An 18,073-nucleotide genomic window follows, 5' to 3' on the forward strand; every position below is an offset into this window, starting at 1 on the left:
ATTTTGCTGGAATGGAGGGACTCGGAGCTCCCGAAATCAGGAGTGTGGGTCAGCAATATGGCAGGGTTTCTCATTCTGGAGAAAATTACATTTGCTTTGAGAGGATCAATTGAAGGGTTCAATTGAGATGGCAGCCGTTCATAGACTACTTCAAGGAAAATTGAATGTCAGCAGTAAGGGGAGGGAAAGGTGGTGGTGGTGGGGGGGGGGGGGGAACAGGAGGCATGGCAATGTTGCAACGGGACAGAGAATACAGTTTACCGGCAGCTAGGGAATAGAACAGGGGAGTAGGGGGTGTTGTTCTGTAGGTTGTTTTTCTTTCTTTCTTTACGTGTGTCGGCCCGCACAGTTGTTAAAGAGATGTGAATGTGTTGAACTGTGATTGCAAATGCTTCAATAAAATATTTTCTTAAAAAAAAGTAGGTTTTAGTAGTTTATGTTCGTCTTACTGTTTTCTGTATGCATATTTGGGTGTAGTAGTGTCAGAGGGCGGGGGGAAGGGGGTTGGTGGGCAAGGTAGTCTGCTGACGGAGGCTGCAGATTTTTCTTTGTTTAATCTCTACATCTTCTTGTGCTTGGTTTTGTCTTATCCAGTTCAAGGTAATGCACAGGGCTCATCTGACCAAGGCGAGGACGAGTGGATTCTTCTCTGGGGTGGAGGACAGGTGTGAACGTTATTCTTGGGGGGGGCGGCTTACCACACTCGCATGTTCTGGTCTTGTCCCAAGTTAGTAAGCTTTTGGGTCACTTTCTTCAACACCATGTCAGAGATACTTCATGCCGGACTTCCAGTGGCGCCCATGGAGTGAGTGATCACACACAGGACAGCATTGGCTCGAACACGTTGGATTGGGCATTTTATACCAGTTATTGGGGTAGCTCTGACAGGAAAGTGGTGCAAAAGGCGTAGAGGGACAGAATGGAGGGTTGTGTGTCGGGGTGGTCGCTGAGGATCAAACGGGTTTTGTAATGGACAGGCAGCTCTCTAGTAATGTTACGAGGCTGTTAAATGTGGTTATGACTCAGTCAGGTTGTGGGTGCCGGAGGTTATTGTTTCTATGGATGCAGAGAAGGCTTTTGATCACGTGGAGGGGAGGGGTTTATTTGAAATCTTGGGTAGGTTTGGGTTTGGCCCAAAGTTTGTGGTATGGGTGCGTCGGTTGTATGTAGCCCGGGTGGCAAGTGCACGTACAAATGAATGAGCACTCAAGAGTTTGGACTGCACAGGGGATAGAGATGGGTGTCTGCTATCGCCGTTGATGTTCGTGTTGGCGATTAAGCCCTTGGCGATGGCCCTTACGGGGTTGTGGGAGTGGCACAGGATTGTGAGGGGGAGCAGGGAGCACCGGGTGTTGTTGTACGTGGATGACATATTGATATTTGTGTCGGACCTGCTAGAGAGTATGTATAGGATCATGGGAATATTGGAGAGGTTTGGGGCCTTCTCTGGGTATAAGTTAAATGTCGGGAAGAGTGAGGTGTTTACGGTGAATGCAGCGGGGTGGGGGCCAACTTGAGGGTTTTGCCGTTCAAGATAGCTGGGGAAATATTCAGGTATTTGGGAATTCATGTGACGAGGGAATGGGTTACAATGCATAGGTGGAATTTGACAACATTGGTGGCAGAGGTTAAGGGGGATTTTAAGAGATGGGATACATTACACCTGACATTGGCAGGGAGGGTGAAGGTGGTCAAGATGAACGTGCTGCCAAGGTTCCTGTTTATTTTCCAGACCCTCCCTCTCTTTCTCCCAAAAGCCTTCTTCTGGAAATTGGAGACGGTGATTTTGAAGTTTATATAGGCAGGGAAGGTGCCAAGGGTAAAGAGGTCCCTATTACAGAGGCAGAGACAGAAAGGGGGGGATTGGCACTCCTAAACATACTGCACTATTATTGGGCAACGAATGTGGAGAAGGTGAGGCGAGGGGTCAAGATGGGTCAAGGTGGAGGGTTTCCAATCTGAGGGCTATAATAATAATAATCTTTATTGTCACAAGTAGGCTTACATTAACATTGCAATGAAGTTTATGTGAAAAGCCCCTAGTCACCACATTCCGGTGCCTGTTTGGGTATACAAAGGGAGAATTCAGAATGTCCAATTCACCTAACAGCACGTCTTTCGGGACTTGTAGGAGGAAACCGGAGCACCCGGAGGAAACCCACGCAGACACGGGGAGAACGTTCAGGGGCAGCAGGGTAGCATGGTGGTTAGCATCAATGCTTCACAGCTCCAGGGGTCCCAGGTTCGATTCCCGGCTGGGTCACTGTCTGTGTGGAGTCTACACGTCCTCCCCCTGTGTGCGTGGGTTTCCTCCGGGTGCTCCGGTTTCCTCCCACAGTCCAAAGATGTGCGGGTTAGGTGGATTGGCCATGCTAAATTGCCCGTAGTGTCCTAATAAAAAAAGTAAGGTTAAGTGGGGGGTTGTTGGGTTACGGGTATAGGGTGGATACGTGGGTTTGAGTAGGGTGATCATGGCTCGGCACAACATTGAGGGCCGAAGGGCCTGTTCTGTGCTGTACTGTTCTATGTTCTATGTTCTATGTTCTATGTCCACACAAACAGTGACCCAAGCCAGGAATCAAACCTGAGACCCTGGAGCTGTGAAGCAACAGTGCTATCCACTGAGCTACCGTACTGCCCATATGGTAATGGCTTCACTGCCACTTGCTCCAGTGAAGTATACGGAGAGTTGCCCAGTGGTACAGTTGGTGCTCAGGGTGTGGAATCAGCTGGGGAGACACTAAGTTGTAGGGGATGTCAGTGGTGACACCACTCTGTGGGAATCAAAGGTTTAAGCAAGGGAAGATGGATGGGATATATGGGAAGTGGAAGAAGGTGGGGTTGATGAGGGTGAGAGACCTGTACTTGGAGGGGAACTTTGCAAGTCTGGATGAGTTGCGGGAGAGATTTGAATTGCTGAGAGGGAGTGAATTTAGATATATGTAGGTGAGGGACTTTGCGCAAAAGGAGTGGAGGACGGTTCCCAGGTTGCCAGAGTACACCTTACAGAAGCAACTGCTGTTAAAAAGGAGAACATTGCAGAAACTGTGGACTATGAGTTTGTGGAGTGTGTTTTTGTGTATGTTACTGTTTTTTACACATGTTTGGAATAAAATACATTTAAAAAAAAGATACTTAATGTCGATCTGGAGCCAAGTCCGCTGGTGGCCATTTTCAGGGTATCAGACTCGCCGGTGCTGCAAACGGGGGTGAAGGTGGATGTCCTCGCCTTTGCCTCGTTAATAGCCCGGGTGCGAGTTCTGCTTGGGTGGAGTTCTCCTACTCTGCCCAGTGCCTCGTCTTGGTTGGGTGACCTCATGCTGTTCTTACATTTGAAGAAGGTCAAGTTAACCATAATGGAAATCGGTCGAAGGGTTCCACCTCAGGTGGCAGCCATTCATTTCCTTTATAAAAGAGCTAGTCACCGTCTGTTGTTAAAGGGTGTAATTTAATGTTGGGGGTGTTAAGTTATTTGTAGTTTTGATTGTTTGTCATTGTAACTTGAATTAATTACTGTATATCATTTTGTTCATAATTTATAAATTTAAATAAACATTTTCTTAAAAATAATTAATTTGCTTCAGCATGTACCAGGGTGATAGAACAGGTAGATATCACATTATGTATCTGGGAGGGGTGGGAAATAATGGGATAAGTGAATTTGAAATAAAAAAGGGGATGTGTTTAATCAACTCAGCAAATCAAAGAGGATAAAGCTCCTGGTCCAGATTGAGTTACATTTTGAAATAATCTAGGGAAGGGAAAGAGAGAAGCATTGCTCCTCCATATTTAATAATTTGTTAGCAAAAGGTGTAGTTCCTGAAGACCAGCACATAACTAATGGAATTTCTATATAATTGGGGAGGCAGCCATCTTCCAACCTGAGTAAATGCCCAAGCCAGCAAAGCATTCTTTGCATGATTATAGCTAGCATGGTTGCCATGTTTTCACGAGAAAGGACTGAAAATAATGGTGAGAATCTGGAACTTGTAACTATATGGAGTGGTTCATGTCTGCACATTCTCCCTGTGTCAGCGCGGGTTTCCTCTGGGTGCTCCGGTTTCCTCCCACAGTCCAAAGATGTGCAGGTTAGGTGGATTGGCCATAATAAATTGCCCTTAGTGTCCAAAAAAATTGGGTGGGGTTACTGGGTTACAGGGATAGGGTGGAGCTGTGGGCATAAGTAGGGTGCTCTTTCCAAGGGCCGGTGCAGACTCGATGGGCCGAATGGCCTCCTTCTGAACTGTAAATTTTATGATGAGAATAGTATCGATGCATTTAAGCGTATTAAGGCAAGCATATGAGAGAGAAGGGAGTAGAGAGTTACAATCGTAGATTTAGTTGAGGAAAGATGGGAAGAGGCTCAAGTGTAGCATAAACATGGGCATGGACTGGTTAGGCAGAATGCCTATTTTTTCTGCTGTATATTCCATGCAATCCCACAGAAAGGTGTGGCATAGTGGTATTGTTATAAACTAATAATCCAGAGGTCCAAGGTAATACTCTGTGGACCTGGGTTCAAATCCTACGATGGCAGGTAGTGTAATTTGAATTGAGTAAAATATGTGGAATTGTTGTTAAAAAAGCATCTGGTTCCCTGCCTGGTCTGGCCAGCAGCAATGAAACAGAATGACAGAACTGTTACGGCACAGAAGGAAGCCATTTGGCCCCAACATGCCTGCACCAGTTCTCGAAAAGAGCATCATGGTTTAGTGCCATTCTCCTGTTCCTCGCATCCCTGCACATTATTTCTAGTCAAGTAATCACCTAATGCCCTCTTGATGCCTTGATTGAACTGCCTCCACCACACTTCCAGGCAATACATTCCAGACCGCGAACACTCTTTGTGCGAAAGGCTTTTTCTCACATCACATTGCTTCCTTTGAAAAATCACCTTAAACCTGTGCCCTCTCATTTTTAATCCTTTTACAAGCGGAAACAGTTTTTCCCCATCAACTTTATTCAGCCCCCTCATGATATTGAGCCTCTCTATCGAATCTCCTCTTAGCCTTCCTCTCCAAGGAGAACAGTCCCAAGCTCTCCAATCTATCCTCATAACTGAAGTTTCTTAAGCCTGGAACTATTCTTGTAAACCTCTTCTGCACTCTCTCCAATGCATTCACATCCTTCTGATGTTGGGGCACCCAGAACTCAGTGTCTTATATAAGTTGAGTATAACCTCTTTGCTCTTGTACTCTATGACCTGTCCTCTTCAAATACTTCCAATTTTCATATCATCAAACTTTGAAATTATCCCCTGTACGCCAAGATCTGAATCATCAATATATATGAGGAAAAGCAAGGGTCCGAATACCAACCCCTGGGGAACACCACTACAAACAAGCCTTTCTCGAGCCCGAAAAATATCCATTGACCATTAATCTCTGCTTTCTATTATTCAGCCAATTTTGTATCCATGTTGCTATTGTCCCGTTTATTCAATGAGCTATGACTTTTCTCACAAGTCTCTTTGTGGCACTATGTCGAATGTGTAGTCAGGTGACCCATGACCTCCTGGATTTTTACATATTTTTTCATGAGCATGGATAAAATCTCGAAATGTGGAAGCCGAATTTAAACTTATTTGGACTCTGGAATTTGAAAACTGTGGACCTGAAGCAGGCCGATCTCCCTTTTGAACGTAGACGCTAAATTGCTGGCAAAGATCTTGGCCACATGTATAGAGGACTGTGTCCCGGAGGTAATGGGGGATGGTCAGACGGGATTTGTGAAGGGTAGGCACCTGACGTCCAACATTAGAAGCTCACCACCACCTTCTCAAGGACAATTAGGGATGGGCAATGTATGGTGGTCTTGCCAGTGAAGTTGACATCCCTTGAATGAATTTTTAAAAATCCAGTCACATTAGTCAATCTTCAGTCCAGCCAGTATAAAGAAGGCCACTGACACACTCTTTGTCAAAGCTGAAAATTTGAGAACATTTCTAAAGACACCAGCAGTCAGCAAGAAAGAGATGTCAACTTTATTATCATAGCAGGATTCCCACAAGTTCAGGCTGCAATTGACTGCACCAATGAGCCATGCGGACGCCTCCCCATGAGCCATCAGCCTTAATGGACAAAAGGCTAACATTAAAAACAATAGGAAAGTGCTGCTGATGCAAAAAATCGGAAATAAAAATGGGTAAAGCTGGGAAAAACTCAGAAGGTCTAGCAGTATCAGTGGGAAGAGAAAGCATCAACATTTTAGATTGATAACTTTTCATCAGGAAGAGGAAAAGGCCCACCATCCTTAATTGTACGGTGAATCCGTCTTCTGTCCATTAATTGGCCAATTCAGGGAAAATCACAGGTGAGGGACCATTCCCCACAAAGTACGGGCTTTTGATCACCATTTGAGTCCGATTGTAGAGTCTTGGAAGAGTGGGCCAGTGTCACTGAGTAAAAGGTCCTTTCAGGTTACTGAAAGGGGAGGTGAAAGCATGAAGACTTTATTGATATTTATTAGTGAGTGATTATTCTGGAAAATCATGTGACTACTTTCTTGGCCCCTGGTGGCATGGACTTACTGCGTTAGTTACCAGCACCTTGAAAAGCTTGCTAAATAAAATATTAGAAAATGATTCAATGGTGAAAGTTTTTACCTGTGACCCACTTCGGATTGCAGTCTCCACCTCTGCAGTCCAGAACATCTGAGATACGCAAATTACAACCTGGCCAGGCCAATTTACCACCCAATCTGACCTCTTATTCTCCGGGAAATCCTACAGGAACAGAAGGAAATTTATCTTTTAAAAAACGTGGCATACCACTCACATTTGCTTACTGCAGAAGATTTCTCTTATACACAAACATATATCTGATTAGGAATAGAGGGGGAGGTGCTGTGGTTTGGTCACTTGACTAGTAATCCAGCGATCCAGGATAGTTCTCTGGGAACCTGGGTTTGAATCCCACAATGGCACGTTTCAAAAAAATCTAGAATTAAGTGTCTAATGATTGTTGTAAAAGCCCATCTGGTTCATTAATGCTCACTTTAGGGAAGGAAACCTTAGTTGGTGTAGCCTAGATGGGGGTCTTACTGCACTCTAAAATGGTCTAGCAAGCCACTCACTTGTATCACAATCCATAAAAAAAATCTATGAGGAATGAAACCAGATCACGACTAAGGCACCAAAACAACAGCAAAGCCCTCCTTAGTAATATATCTGGGGGCTTTTCTGTTGGGAGAGCTGACAGCCTGACATAATCATACCCTACATGCAATGTCCCAGACATCATCATGACCAGGGTATGTCATGCCCCATTGGCAGTCGGACCCCATGAAGTCTCAAAGCATCAAGTCAACCATGGGCATGTTGATTACCATGTACTACGCCTCCATGTTGAACATCATTTGGAGAAAGCATTGAGGGTGGCAAGACTTTAATGTCCCATCACTAAGATGGCTCGGTAGCACCACTACTGACGAGCTGGCAGAATCCTAAAGAACATAACTGCTAATTGGGTCTGCGGCATGCTGTGAGGGAACCAGCAAGAGGAAAAAACATACTTGACCTAATCCTCACCAATCTGCCTCCCGCAGAGGTACCTGTCTTTGACAATATCAGTAGAATAACCACTGCTCAGTCCTTGTGGAGACAAAGTCCTGTCTTCACACTGAGGATACCGTCCATCATGTTGTGTGCATTACCACAGTGATTTTGAACAGATTTAGTAACTCAAGACTGGGCCTCCACAGTTTGTAACCTCATGAATCAATCCTGGTTCAAAAAAGAGTACAGGAGGACATGCCAGGGGCAGTACCAAGAATACCTAAAAATGAGGGGCGGGATTCTCCTACCTTCCGCGCTGCAACCTCGTTAGGCACGGGGGCAGAGAATGGGGCCTCAGACCCGCAATCCGACAATATAGGCCCCCCACAGATTGCGCGCGGCCGTCGATCGGTGGCCCCCGATGGTGAGCCTCGCCATCCTGGAGGCCCCCCCCCCCCCGGGTGACAGATCCATGCCCCCCCCCCCAAACCAGGGCAGCTGCGGAGTGCCCGCCGGGTGGAACCGTGAGTGAAACACGGTGGCGGGAACTCAGGCAGTTGCCGGCAGAGAATCGCCGTGGGGGGCTCTTTTAATGGCCCCCGACCGTGCCGCGTCGACTGTGCGCAGCTTGCGGTGATTCCCCGGTCTGCGGAGAATTGCGGGAATTCTCCACCCCCACGTCGAGTGCGATTTCGGCGCGGAGGCTCGGAGAATCCCGCCCCTGATGTTGGGTCAATTTCTTTGTCTCAATATGCACTTCTCGACAGCAGACCAGCTGGCTCAACTTTACATGCTGAGGCTGCTTAGTAGGCCACATTCACCATCTAATTAAGGACATTGGGTGGCACAGGGATATGGGGGTGGGGGCAATTTCCAGTACATTCTCAGCATGGTCTAGGATCTTGGAATGTGCCACTCAGAAACACTTGGTCAAGGGCAACTCATTTCTCTGGATGACCAACACGTTTTGGGCCGATCAATCAGAAGGTTTGAAGGAAGGGCTGGCAGGTAGCATCACTAGAAAATATGATCACGCTTAGGCAGAGGGAGAGCATAAGAGCTCCTCAAGATGGAGGCGATCATCTCATGGTCAGGACGGCATAACAAAACAAAGACCCAGAATTATCAGAGGCATCAGCCTGGAGGGGAAATACATCTAAATTAATACATTTGGCTCTGAGAAGAAGAGCTTCAGAAAAGACAAACAACGATGGACAGAGTTAAATGACTCCAAGACGGGTACAAGAGGTAGGACACTATGGATGGATGAAGAGCAGGAAGCAAGATGGGTGGAACACTTCTGTGACATCCCAAACAGCCCAGCCCCACTCCATGTCTGAGTTTGATGACAGCACAGCACATCAGCAGCTGAATGTGAACCTGGCGGAAATTGTCAGATCAAAGGTCCAAAGAGCCATCAAGCGCCTGAAGAACAACAAGGAATTTGGGATCAATGAAACAGCAGCAAAGATATTGAATCATGACAAGAACACAGTCTCATGATGTATTCTTGTTTTGGGTTGGGTGCAGATTATCGAGGGAGAGGCTGGGGTGAGATTTCATAGAATCATAGATCCCGAGTGCAGAAGAAGGCTATTCAGTCCATCAAGTCTACACCGACCGTCTGAAAGAGCACCCTACCTGGGTCAATTTCCCCACCCTATCCCCATAACACAGCAAGTCCAGCTAACCTTTTGGACACTAAGGGGCAACTTAACATGGCCAATCCACCTAACCTGCGCATCTTTGGACTTTGGGAGAAAACCAGAGCACCCGGAGGATATCCACGCAGACACAGGGAGAATGTGCAAACACATTCAGATGGGTAGAGGGCATGGGCATGGTGGGTCCTTGGGGGAGCTTTCGGGTCAGAATCGCCACACGAGCAAGGATTGCTAGTGAATGGAAGTGAAGTGTAGGGGGGGTTTGCAGTAATTAGCCAGTGTGGGGACGCAACGTGGCAGTTACGGAGGATGAGTTTGGTCATGGATAGGGCAGCGTTGGCCCGATTCAGTGTGGGGATGGGGGAGCGGAGCCCAAGGGTGATGATGGCGGACTCCAGGGGCCGGAAGCCTCTGGTGAGAACTGTCTGATCCACTGCCTAAATGGGCGGGTTAAATGGTCCCGGGTGTTTGCGCACTTGAAGAGTTTGAGAGCAGAGGTGATTTTCTTGCACGAGACACATCTCTGGGTGAAAGATCAGATGAGGGTGAGGAAGGGGTGAGTGGGGCAAGTGTTCCACTCGGGGTTTGACTCAAAGTCAAGGGGGCTTCCATATTGTTGAGCAAGAGAATGGGGTTTAAGGGAAGGTTTGTGATCGTGAGTTGGGAGCTAAGGTTCTCCAGTCAAGTTGGTTATTGTGTATTTGCACAATTGGGATGATGCCGGGTTTGTGAAGAGGCTTTTGGGGGTGATCCTGGATTTGGACTCTCACCAGCTGATTATGGGGGGGGGGGGGGGGGGGGGGGGCACGCTCCACGATGTCTAGACGTGAGACTTCATTCGCGTCAGGAGCAAAGGCAGGGTTGTAGGTTGGATTCGGGGTTTTTGCCAACAAGGAATTATGTGGAGCTCAATCAGAACGGGGAGGTATCGCCAGCCACATTTTGGGAGGCTTTGAAAGCGGAGGAAGTAACAAGGAAGTTAGATAAAGAAAAACCAGTGAACGTGATTTATTTAGATTTCCAGAAGGTCTTTGACAAGGTTTCGCATAGGAGACTGTTAAATAAGTTAAAAGCCCATGGTTTTAAGGGTAAGATCCTGGCATGGATAGAGGATTGACTGACTGGCAGAAGGCAGAGAGTGGGGATAAAGGAGGCTTTTTCAGGATGGCAGCCGGTGACTAGTAGTGTGCCTCACGGGTCTGTGCCGGGACCACGACTTTTCACAATATACATTAACCATTTGGAAGAATAAACTGAAGGCACTGTTGGTAAGTTTGCAGATGGTACAAAGATATATGGAGGGACAGGTAATATTGAGGAAGCAGGAGGCTGCAGAAGGACTTGGACAGGCTTGGAGAGTGGCCAAAGAAGTGGCAGATGGAATACAATGTGGAAAGGTGTGAGGTTGTGCACTTTGGAAGGAGGAATGGAGGCATAGACTATTTTCTAAATGGGGAAATGCTGAGGAAATCAGAAACACAAAGGGACTTGGAAGTCCTTGTTCAAGGTTAACATGCAGGTTCAATCAGCAGTTAGGAAGGCAAATGCAATGTTATCATTCATGTCGAGAGAGCTAGAATGCAAAAGCAGGGATGTACTTCTGAGGCTGTATAAGGCATTGAACAGACCACATTTGGAATATTGTGAGCAGTTTTCGGCCCCATATCTAAGGAAGGATGTGCTGGCCTCGGAAAGGGTCCAGAGGAGGTTCACAAGAATGATCCCTGGAATGTCGTATGAGGAACAGTTGAGGACTCTAGGTCTGTATTCGTTGGGAGTTTAGAAGGATGACAAGGGGATCTTATTGAAACCTACAGGATACTTCAAAGCCTGGATAGAATGGACGTGGGAGGATGTTTTCACTAGTAGGAAAAACTAGAACCAGAGGGCACAATCTCGGACTAAAGGGACGATCCTTTAAAACAGAGATGAGGAGGAAGTTCTTTAGCCAGATGATAGTGAATCTGTGGAACTCTTTGCTGCAGAAGGCTGTGGAGGCCAAATCACTGTGTCTTTAAGACAGAGATAGATAGGTTCTTGATTAATAAGGGGATTAGGGGTTATGGGGAAAAGGCAGGAGAATGGGGATGAGAAAAATATCAGCCATAATTGAATGGCGGAGCAGGCTCGATGGGCCGAGTGTCTTAATTCTGCTCCAATGTCTTATGGTGGTTCGGGAGGAAATTATTTTGCTCAAGGCCCATGAGGATAGGATGAGGAGGGAGGGCATCGGCGACTGTTGGGATGAGATAGTGGAGGTGGATAGGACGTATTCTGTGGCCTCCACAAAGTTGTTGGCAGAAAGAAAGAAGTTTCAGGGGCAGTCTGACCAGTTGACGGTGGGTCGGGCGGTGAGGCGGGCCCACCAGCTGTCGCGACAAGCAGCATTGAGAGAAATCCTTCAAGTGAGGGCGGAAGGGGGGGGGGGGGGGGGGGGGGGGAAACATGGTGTCAGACTCAGAGAGGACAAATGAGGTGTTCAAGGTCTTTTATGAAGAACTGTATAGGGCCGGATCGGTTTTTAGATGGGGTGGACTTCCCCGAGCTGGAGAAGTGGAAGAGGCAGGCGCTGGAGGAGCTGTTGGGGCTAAAGGAGGTTTTGGAGTGTATTGGCATGATGCAGTTGGGGAAGGCGCCGGGGCTAGATGGCTTTCTAGCGGAACCTTATAAGCAGTTTGTGACAGAGGTGGCCCCCCACCTTTTGGACATGTTTAGTGAAGCGGTGGAAAAGGGGGAGTTGCCGGCTACGTTGCCGCAGGCATCAATTTCGATGATCCCAAAAAAAAGGGTAAGGATCCATTGGAGTGCGGGTCCTATAGACCTATCGTGCTGCTAAATATGAACCTGAAAGTCCTGGCAAAGGTATTGGCGAGCAGGTTGGAGGGGTGTGTGTTAGAGTTGAATTCGGAGGACCAAACGCACTTTGTGAAGGGAGGCAGCTCTCTAGTAATATTAAGAGGTTGCTGAATGTAATTATTACCCCGGGCAAGTGCTGGATATGATACTGTCCACGAACACAGAGAAGGCCTTTGACATGGAGGAGTGGAGTTATCTGTTTGAGATTCTGGGGAGGTTTGGGTTTGGGCTGAGATTTGTGGCATAGGTTTTGTTGTTGTATGCTTGTATGCATCCTCCATGGCAGGTGTGTGAATGAATAAGACGAACACGGGATGTTTTGGGTTGTATAGGGGCAAGACAGGGGTGCCCGTTGTTATCGCTGCCATTTGCATTGCCGATTGAACCTTGGCTATGGCATTTTGGGCCTCAGTTGAGTGTTGGGGGATTATGGGTGGGGTGGGGGGCGGGGGGGGAATGGCAGGGAGCACCAGGTGTCGTTGTATGCCGATGGCCTGTTGTTTTTTTTTATATTTCTAAAATTAAATTTAGAATACCCAATAATTTTTTCCCAATTAAGGGACAATAAACCAAGGGGCTGGTTTAGCACAGTGGGCTAATCGGCTGGCTTGTAAAGCAGAACAAGGCCAGCAGCGCGGGTTCAATTCCTGTACCAGTCTCCCCGAACAGGCGCCGGAATGTGGCGACTAGGGGCTTTTCACAGTAACTTCATTGAAGCCTACTTGTGACAATAAACGATTTTCATATTTCTTTCAATTTAGCGTGGCCAATCCACCTAGCCTGCACATCTGTGGTGGTGGTGGTGGTGGTGGTGGTGGTGGTGGTGGTGGGGGGGGGTTAGTGCCAGGGGCACAGTGCTGCCTACTCACCCTGGCCCCCTGAGGAGGTTGAACAGTTTCTTCCGGCACTGTGGGCCGGTCCAGACTACATTGCCCACCGCGTGACCACCTCTGCCACCTGTGTCCAGGCACGACGAAAGGCCACAGCTGTTAGCCTATTTGCCGGGCCGGGGTACAGGGTCAAGCACCTCTTCTTCACCACGCCCAGGAGGGTCTTCAGCTCAGCGTCGGTGAAATGGGGTGGCGCTCTCCTTATTGCCATATTGTTGGCTGGGATGGTGTGTGGGGAGTGCAGTGTGTATATGCGGCTGCAGCTTGTCAGCCTCCTGAGTGTTAATCGCAGAACCGGTGAATCTGGCACCATTTCTCATTGGAATCAATTGTGTTCCATGTGGCACTGGTGCTAGCCCCTTAACAGCAGCAGAATTGGTTCAGGTGTGGCTGTCGTGAAAGTCCACAAATTCTGCATTGGTGTCAACACTTAGTCTCCAAAACGGAGAATCCCACCGAGCGTTTTTCTTAAAAATACGTACATATGTTGGTCTAACTTTAGCTTTACCAAGCAGAAATTTGATTTTTACCACTCAGAAAGCAGTGATTAAAACAATGACAAAATTTGAAAACAACAATCATGAAAAACTGATCTTTGACATGTTATTTAGATAGACTTGCTGAACATTATAATCCGACGTACATGATTCAGCACTTGAAAATGAAAATTATGTCATACCTGTTGTGATTGATCAATAACATCGTGGACACTTCTTAGCATGATATCTTCCACCTGAACCAGCCATTTTTCAACAGCACCTCGAGCTTCAGCAGTGCAAATCTTTTGAATTAGTTCAATTCGTTCACCTTCACTACTGAACATTGCGATGATGTCCAGATTGGGAAGGAATTCCAGTTTATTAATACCCTCAAAACACTTCTTGAGATGGGGTTGTACTCTCAATGGATCCTTAGTTTCAGAAAGGATTTCTAGCATTTCATCATTAGAGAGAAAGAAAAACCTAGAAACATTCAGAATAAAACATTAGGATACTGCAGTCTCAACAATAATTTACATTTATACAGTGCCCTTAATGTAACAGAAAAGTTTGAAGGCACATTACAAATGCAATTAGACAGGGAAACGTAAGAAATAGGAGCAGGGTTAGGCCATTCACCCCTTTGAGCTTGCTCTGCCATTCAATTACATCATGGTTTATCTTCTGCTTCAAAACCATTTTCCTGCACTACCCCCATATCCTTTGATGTTTTTAATATGTAGGAATCCACCAATCTCAATCTTCAACATATTCCACAACTGAGCCTTCAAAGCATTCTTTGGGGAGAGAATTACAAAGATTCACCGCACCATACAAATGAACCTACCAATTAGGAGCAGGAGTAGGCCGCTCATTCCTTTGAGCCTGCTTTGCCATTCAATGAGAACATGGTTGATCTAATTGTAACCTCAACTCCGCACTCCTGTCCACCCCGATAAACTTTCACCCCCTTGCATATCAAGAATCTATCTATCTCCGCCTTAAAATATTCAAAGACTCCTCTTCCACCGCCTTTTGAGGAAGACGGTTCCAAAGACTCTCAATGCTCAGAGAGAAATACATTTTTCTAATCTCCTCTCATAAATGGGCAACACCTTATTTTTAAACAGTGACCCCCTAGTTCTAGATCCTCCCACAAGAGAAAACATCCGCTCCACATCCATCCTGTCAAGACCCCTCAGGATCTTATATGTTTCAATCAAGTCACCTCTTACTCTTTTAAACTAAAGCGCTTACAAGTATAGTCTGTCCAACCGTTCCTCACAAGACAACCCACCCAATCCAGCTATTAGTTCAGTAAACTAGTGGTTAGCATCTAGAATGAAAGATAAGGTGCAGGCCATAAAAAGGGCCTCAATCCAGAAGCATGGCACTGAACTCCAGTCGTTCCTAGGCCGAATAAATTATTATGGAAAGTTCATTGCAAACCTAGCCACTTTATTGTCTTCACTCCACGTATTGTTGGAAACGTGGCTCTGGTTGCCTCACAAGACAAAGCATTCACCAGAGTAAAAGAGCATCTGTCGTCCACACAGCTCCTCACGCACTATGATCCAGCTCTACTGTTAATCTTGATATGCAATACCTTCCCCTATGGCACTGGGGCGGTGCTGGCCCACATATGGGATGACAGCAAGAAATGCCCCATCGTTTTCACCTTGAGGACCCTGGTGGACACTGAACAACAACACACACAAATTGAGGAGCAGGGCTTGGTGGTAATATTTAGAGACAAGAAATTCCACCAATATGTTTATGGGAGGCACATCTCTGCTGTGACTGACCACAAGCCCCTGCTCAACCTTTTCTGGAGGGTAAGGGAATCCCACCCATTGCATCGGCTAAAATTCAGCATTGGCCTTTTCTATGCGTGCCATATGAATATTCATTATAACACCACACGGATACGGAGATTGCCCATGCTAATGCTCTTAGTCACTCACCACCCTGACTTGGAAATATATCGCCGTTCCTTTGCTGGGGTAAGATCCTGGAACTCCCTCCCTAATAACACAGTGGGTGTACCTACACTTCAAGGACTGCAACGATTCAAGAAAGCAACTCACTACCACCTTCTGAAGGCCAACTAGGGATGGGCAATAAATGCTGGCCTAGTCAGCGACACCCACATCCTGTAAATTAATTTTTAAAATATCAGCGGTTTTGAGATTGCAGGTCCCGGCCCCGTGGGTGGGTCATAGGCAGCAGTCATGACGTTCCTGGAGCGATCAGTCGCAATGTTCCCGATCATGGGAGAAGCACCCAATGGCCGTGACCTACTTTTAAGAATGCCGACCACGACTGGCCTTTAAGTTCAGAATGCATGCCGCGACCGACTTTTAAAGTGTCTGTGTGGAGTCTGCACATCCTCCCCGTGACTGCGTGGGTTTCCTCCGGGTACTCCGGTTTCCTCCCACGGTCCAAAGATGTGCAGGTTGGGTGGATTGGCCATGACATATTGTCCAAAATTCTATGATTAACCTAGGACAAAAGTTCGGCGCAACATCGTGGGCCGAAGGGCCTGTTCTGTGCTGTATTTCTCTATCTAAATGCGAACGATACAGTCTTCCCGTCAGAAGTGGCGGCAGAAAGCATGTCACGTGCCCGACAGGTGCAATGACGTTATGTATGTCCGTTCCATTGCCGCAAAATCAAGAGAAGAGATTCCTCTATTTACTAGCTGTGAGGAAGCAAATCAACAGGATTGTGAAGAACTGAAGATGGATTGTTTTGTTGGAAGGGAGAGTGCCAGAGACACAAACAGGCCAGGATCTCACAACTGAATCTGCTGAAGAGAGCTGCTCAGAAGAGTCCACAGCACGACAAAGCAGTGCTAATGTGATCTGTTCAGGAGAGTCCACGGCAGCAGAAAGCAGTGCTAGTGTGAGCTGTATACAGAGCTCCAGGGCCTCTGGTGAACAGCCTACTAAGAAGAAACTAAAATCAGGAAGAAAGCAGAACAAAGATGATATCTTGAGGTATGGCTTTTTTAATTGTGCAAATCAGGATGCAAAACCCATGTGTTTTATAGGCAGGGAAGTAATGGCAAATGAGTGTTGGTGCTAACTATGTCTTATTGTGTAGATATCTTTTCAATTCTAAACAAACTGAACCTCAAATTGCAAGGGAAGGATGGTGATTGCTTTTGACGCTGAAGAAATAGATGCTTTCCAACAATCGTAAGTTTGGCAAGTTCTAGTACAAAGTCAAAACGACCACATGTTTCCCACACTGCTGGACACATCAAGGAAAACAGCGTTAGTAAGGGGACTGTCAATAGACTAGGAAGTCTTATTCAGTCGGAGCTGGTTGTGCTGATCAACAATCTTTGTCGCTACTTTCCAGAGGAGAAGTTTCACACATTGAAAAAGAAGAGGTGGGTGAAAACGCCTTTTGATTTGAGACCACAGAGTCAATTATTAAATTATAGCTGACTCCAAATGAAGAGACTGAACTTCTGCGCCTCACCTATGGCAACACGTTAAAAACACACAAGTCCATGAGGCTGTCAGTATTCTGGAGTAGCGTCTTCGAGGGGTATCCAGTGCTAAGTGAAAAAATCATTTTATTGTTATTGCCCTTCACAACAATTTACATGTGCGAAGCTGGATTTCCCGTCCTCACAAAGGTGAAAACAGGCAAAAAGGCTAGTGTGGGCGCAAAGGTCGGCCGGCGCGGGTCAGAAAGGTCGGCCGGCGTGGGTCACAAAGGTCGGCCGGCTTGGGTCGCAAAGGTCGGCTGGCATGGGTCTTGAAGGTTGGCCGGCGTGGGTCGCGAAGGTTGGCCGGCGTTGGTCCCGAAGGTCGGCCGGCGTGCGTCACAAAGGTCAGCTGGTTGGTAAAAGTGGGTCCCGGGAAAATAGGTTTGAAATATACTGCTCTAGTCAAGGGATTATGGGGATAAAGCAGGAAGGTGAAAAATAAGATACTGATCTAACTGAATGGAGGAGCAGGCTTGAAGGGCTGTACGTTCAATTCCTTTGCCTATTCCTAATTTCCAATAACTACACCATCACCAATTCTACCTCGATAAATTACTTCCACCCCTGCTTCAAATCATCTGTTGCTGAAACCCTCATCCATGTCTTTTTCCTTTGAACTTTACTATTCCAATTTACGTCAGGCCAACCACACTCCCCCCATTTGGACCCTCAATAAGCTTGAGTTCATCCAAAATTCTGTAACCCAACTCTTAACTCACACCAAATCCAGTACACTCTGTGCTTGCCAAGCTATATTTGCTCCCAGTCTGGCAAAAATTCAATTTTACAATTCTCATCTTAATTACAAACCACTCCATGAATTAGCCCATATTATCTCTGTAACTTTTCCAGCCCTACAACCCACCTACATATCCCTATATTCCTCCAACTCTAGCATCTAGCACATCTCCTACTTTAATTGTTCCACCAAAGGCAGTCATGTTTTACAGTGCCAGGGCCATAAACCATGAAATTATCTCCTTAAACCTCTTTATGCCTTACTTCTCCTTCCGGATGCTCCTTAAATCCTATCTCTGATTTTTCTTTATTCATTCATGGGATGAAAGCATTGCTGGCAATGCCAGCATTCCTTACCCATGATTAATTGCATTTTAGAAGGCGTTTATAAGCTACCTTCTTGAAGCACTGCAGTCCATATGGTGTAGGAACAACCAGTGTTGTTGGGG

General features: G+C 46.6%; 1 protein-coding gene across 1 annotated transcript in view; it reads right to left on the bottom strand.

Annotated features, from left to right (window-relative positions):
* dnah12 (dynein, axonemal, heavy chain 12) overlaps window positions 1-18,073 on the bottom strand; it is a 385,091-nt gene that overhangs the window by 240,528 nt on the left and 126,490 nt on the right. The window contains exons 22-23 of the mRNA XM_038812830.1: window positions 13,585-13,867; window positions 6,605-6,724 (exon numbers count right to left, since the gene is read on the bottom strand). Coding sequence (XP_038668758.1) covers window positions 6,605-6,724; window positions 13,585-13,867 — 403 coding nt within the window. The remainder of the gene's footprint in view (window positions 1-6,604; window positions 6,725-13,584; window positions 13,868-18,073) is intronic.

Source organism: Scyliorhinus canicula, chromosome 11 (assembly GCF_902713615.1).
Source record: "Scyliorhinus canicula chromosome 11, sScyCan1.1, whole genome shotgun sequence".
Lineage (NCBI taxonomy): Eukaryota > Metazoa > Chordata > Chondrichthyes > Carcharhiniformes > Scyliorhinidae > Scyliorhinus > Scyliorhinus canicula.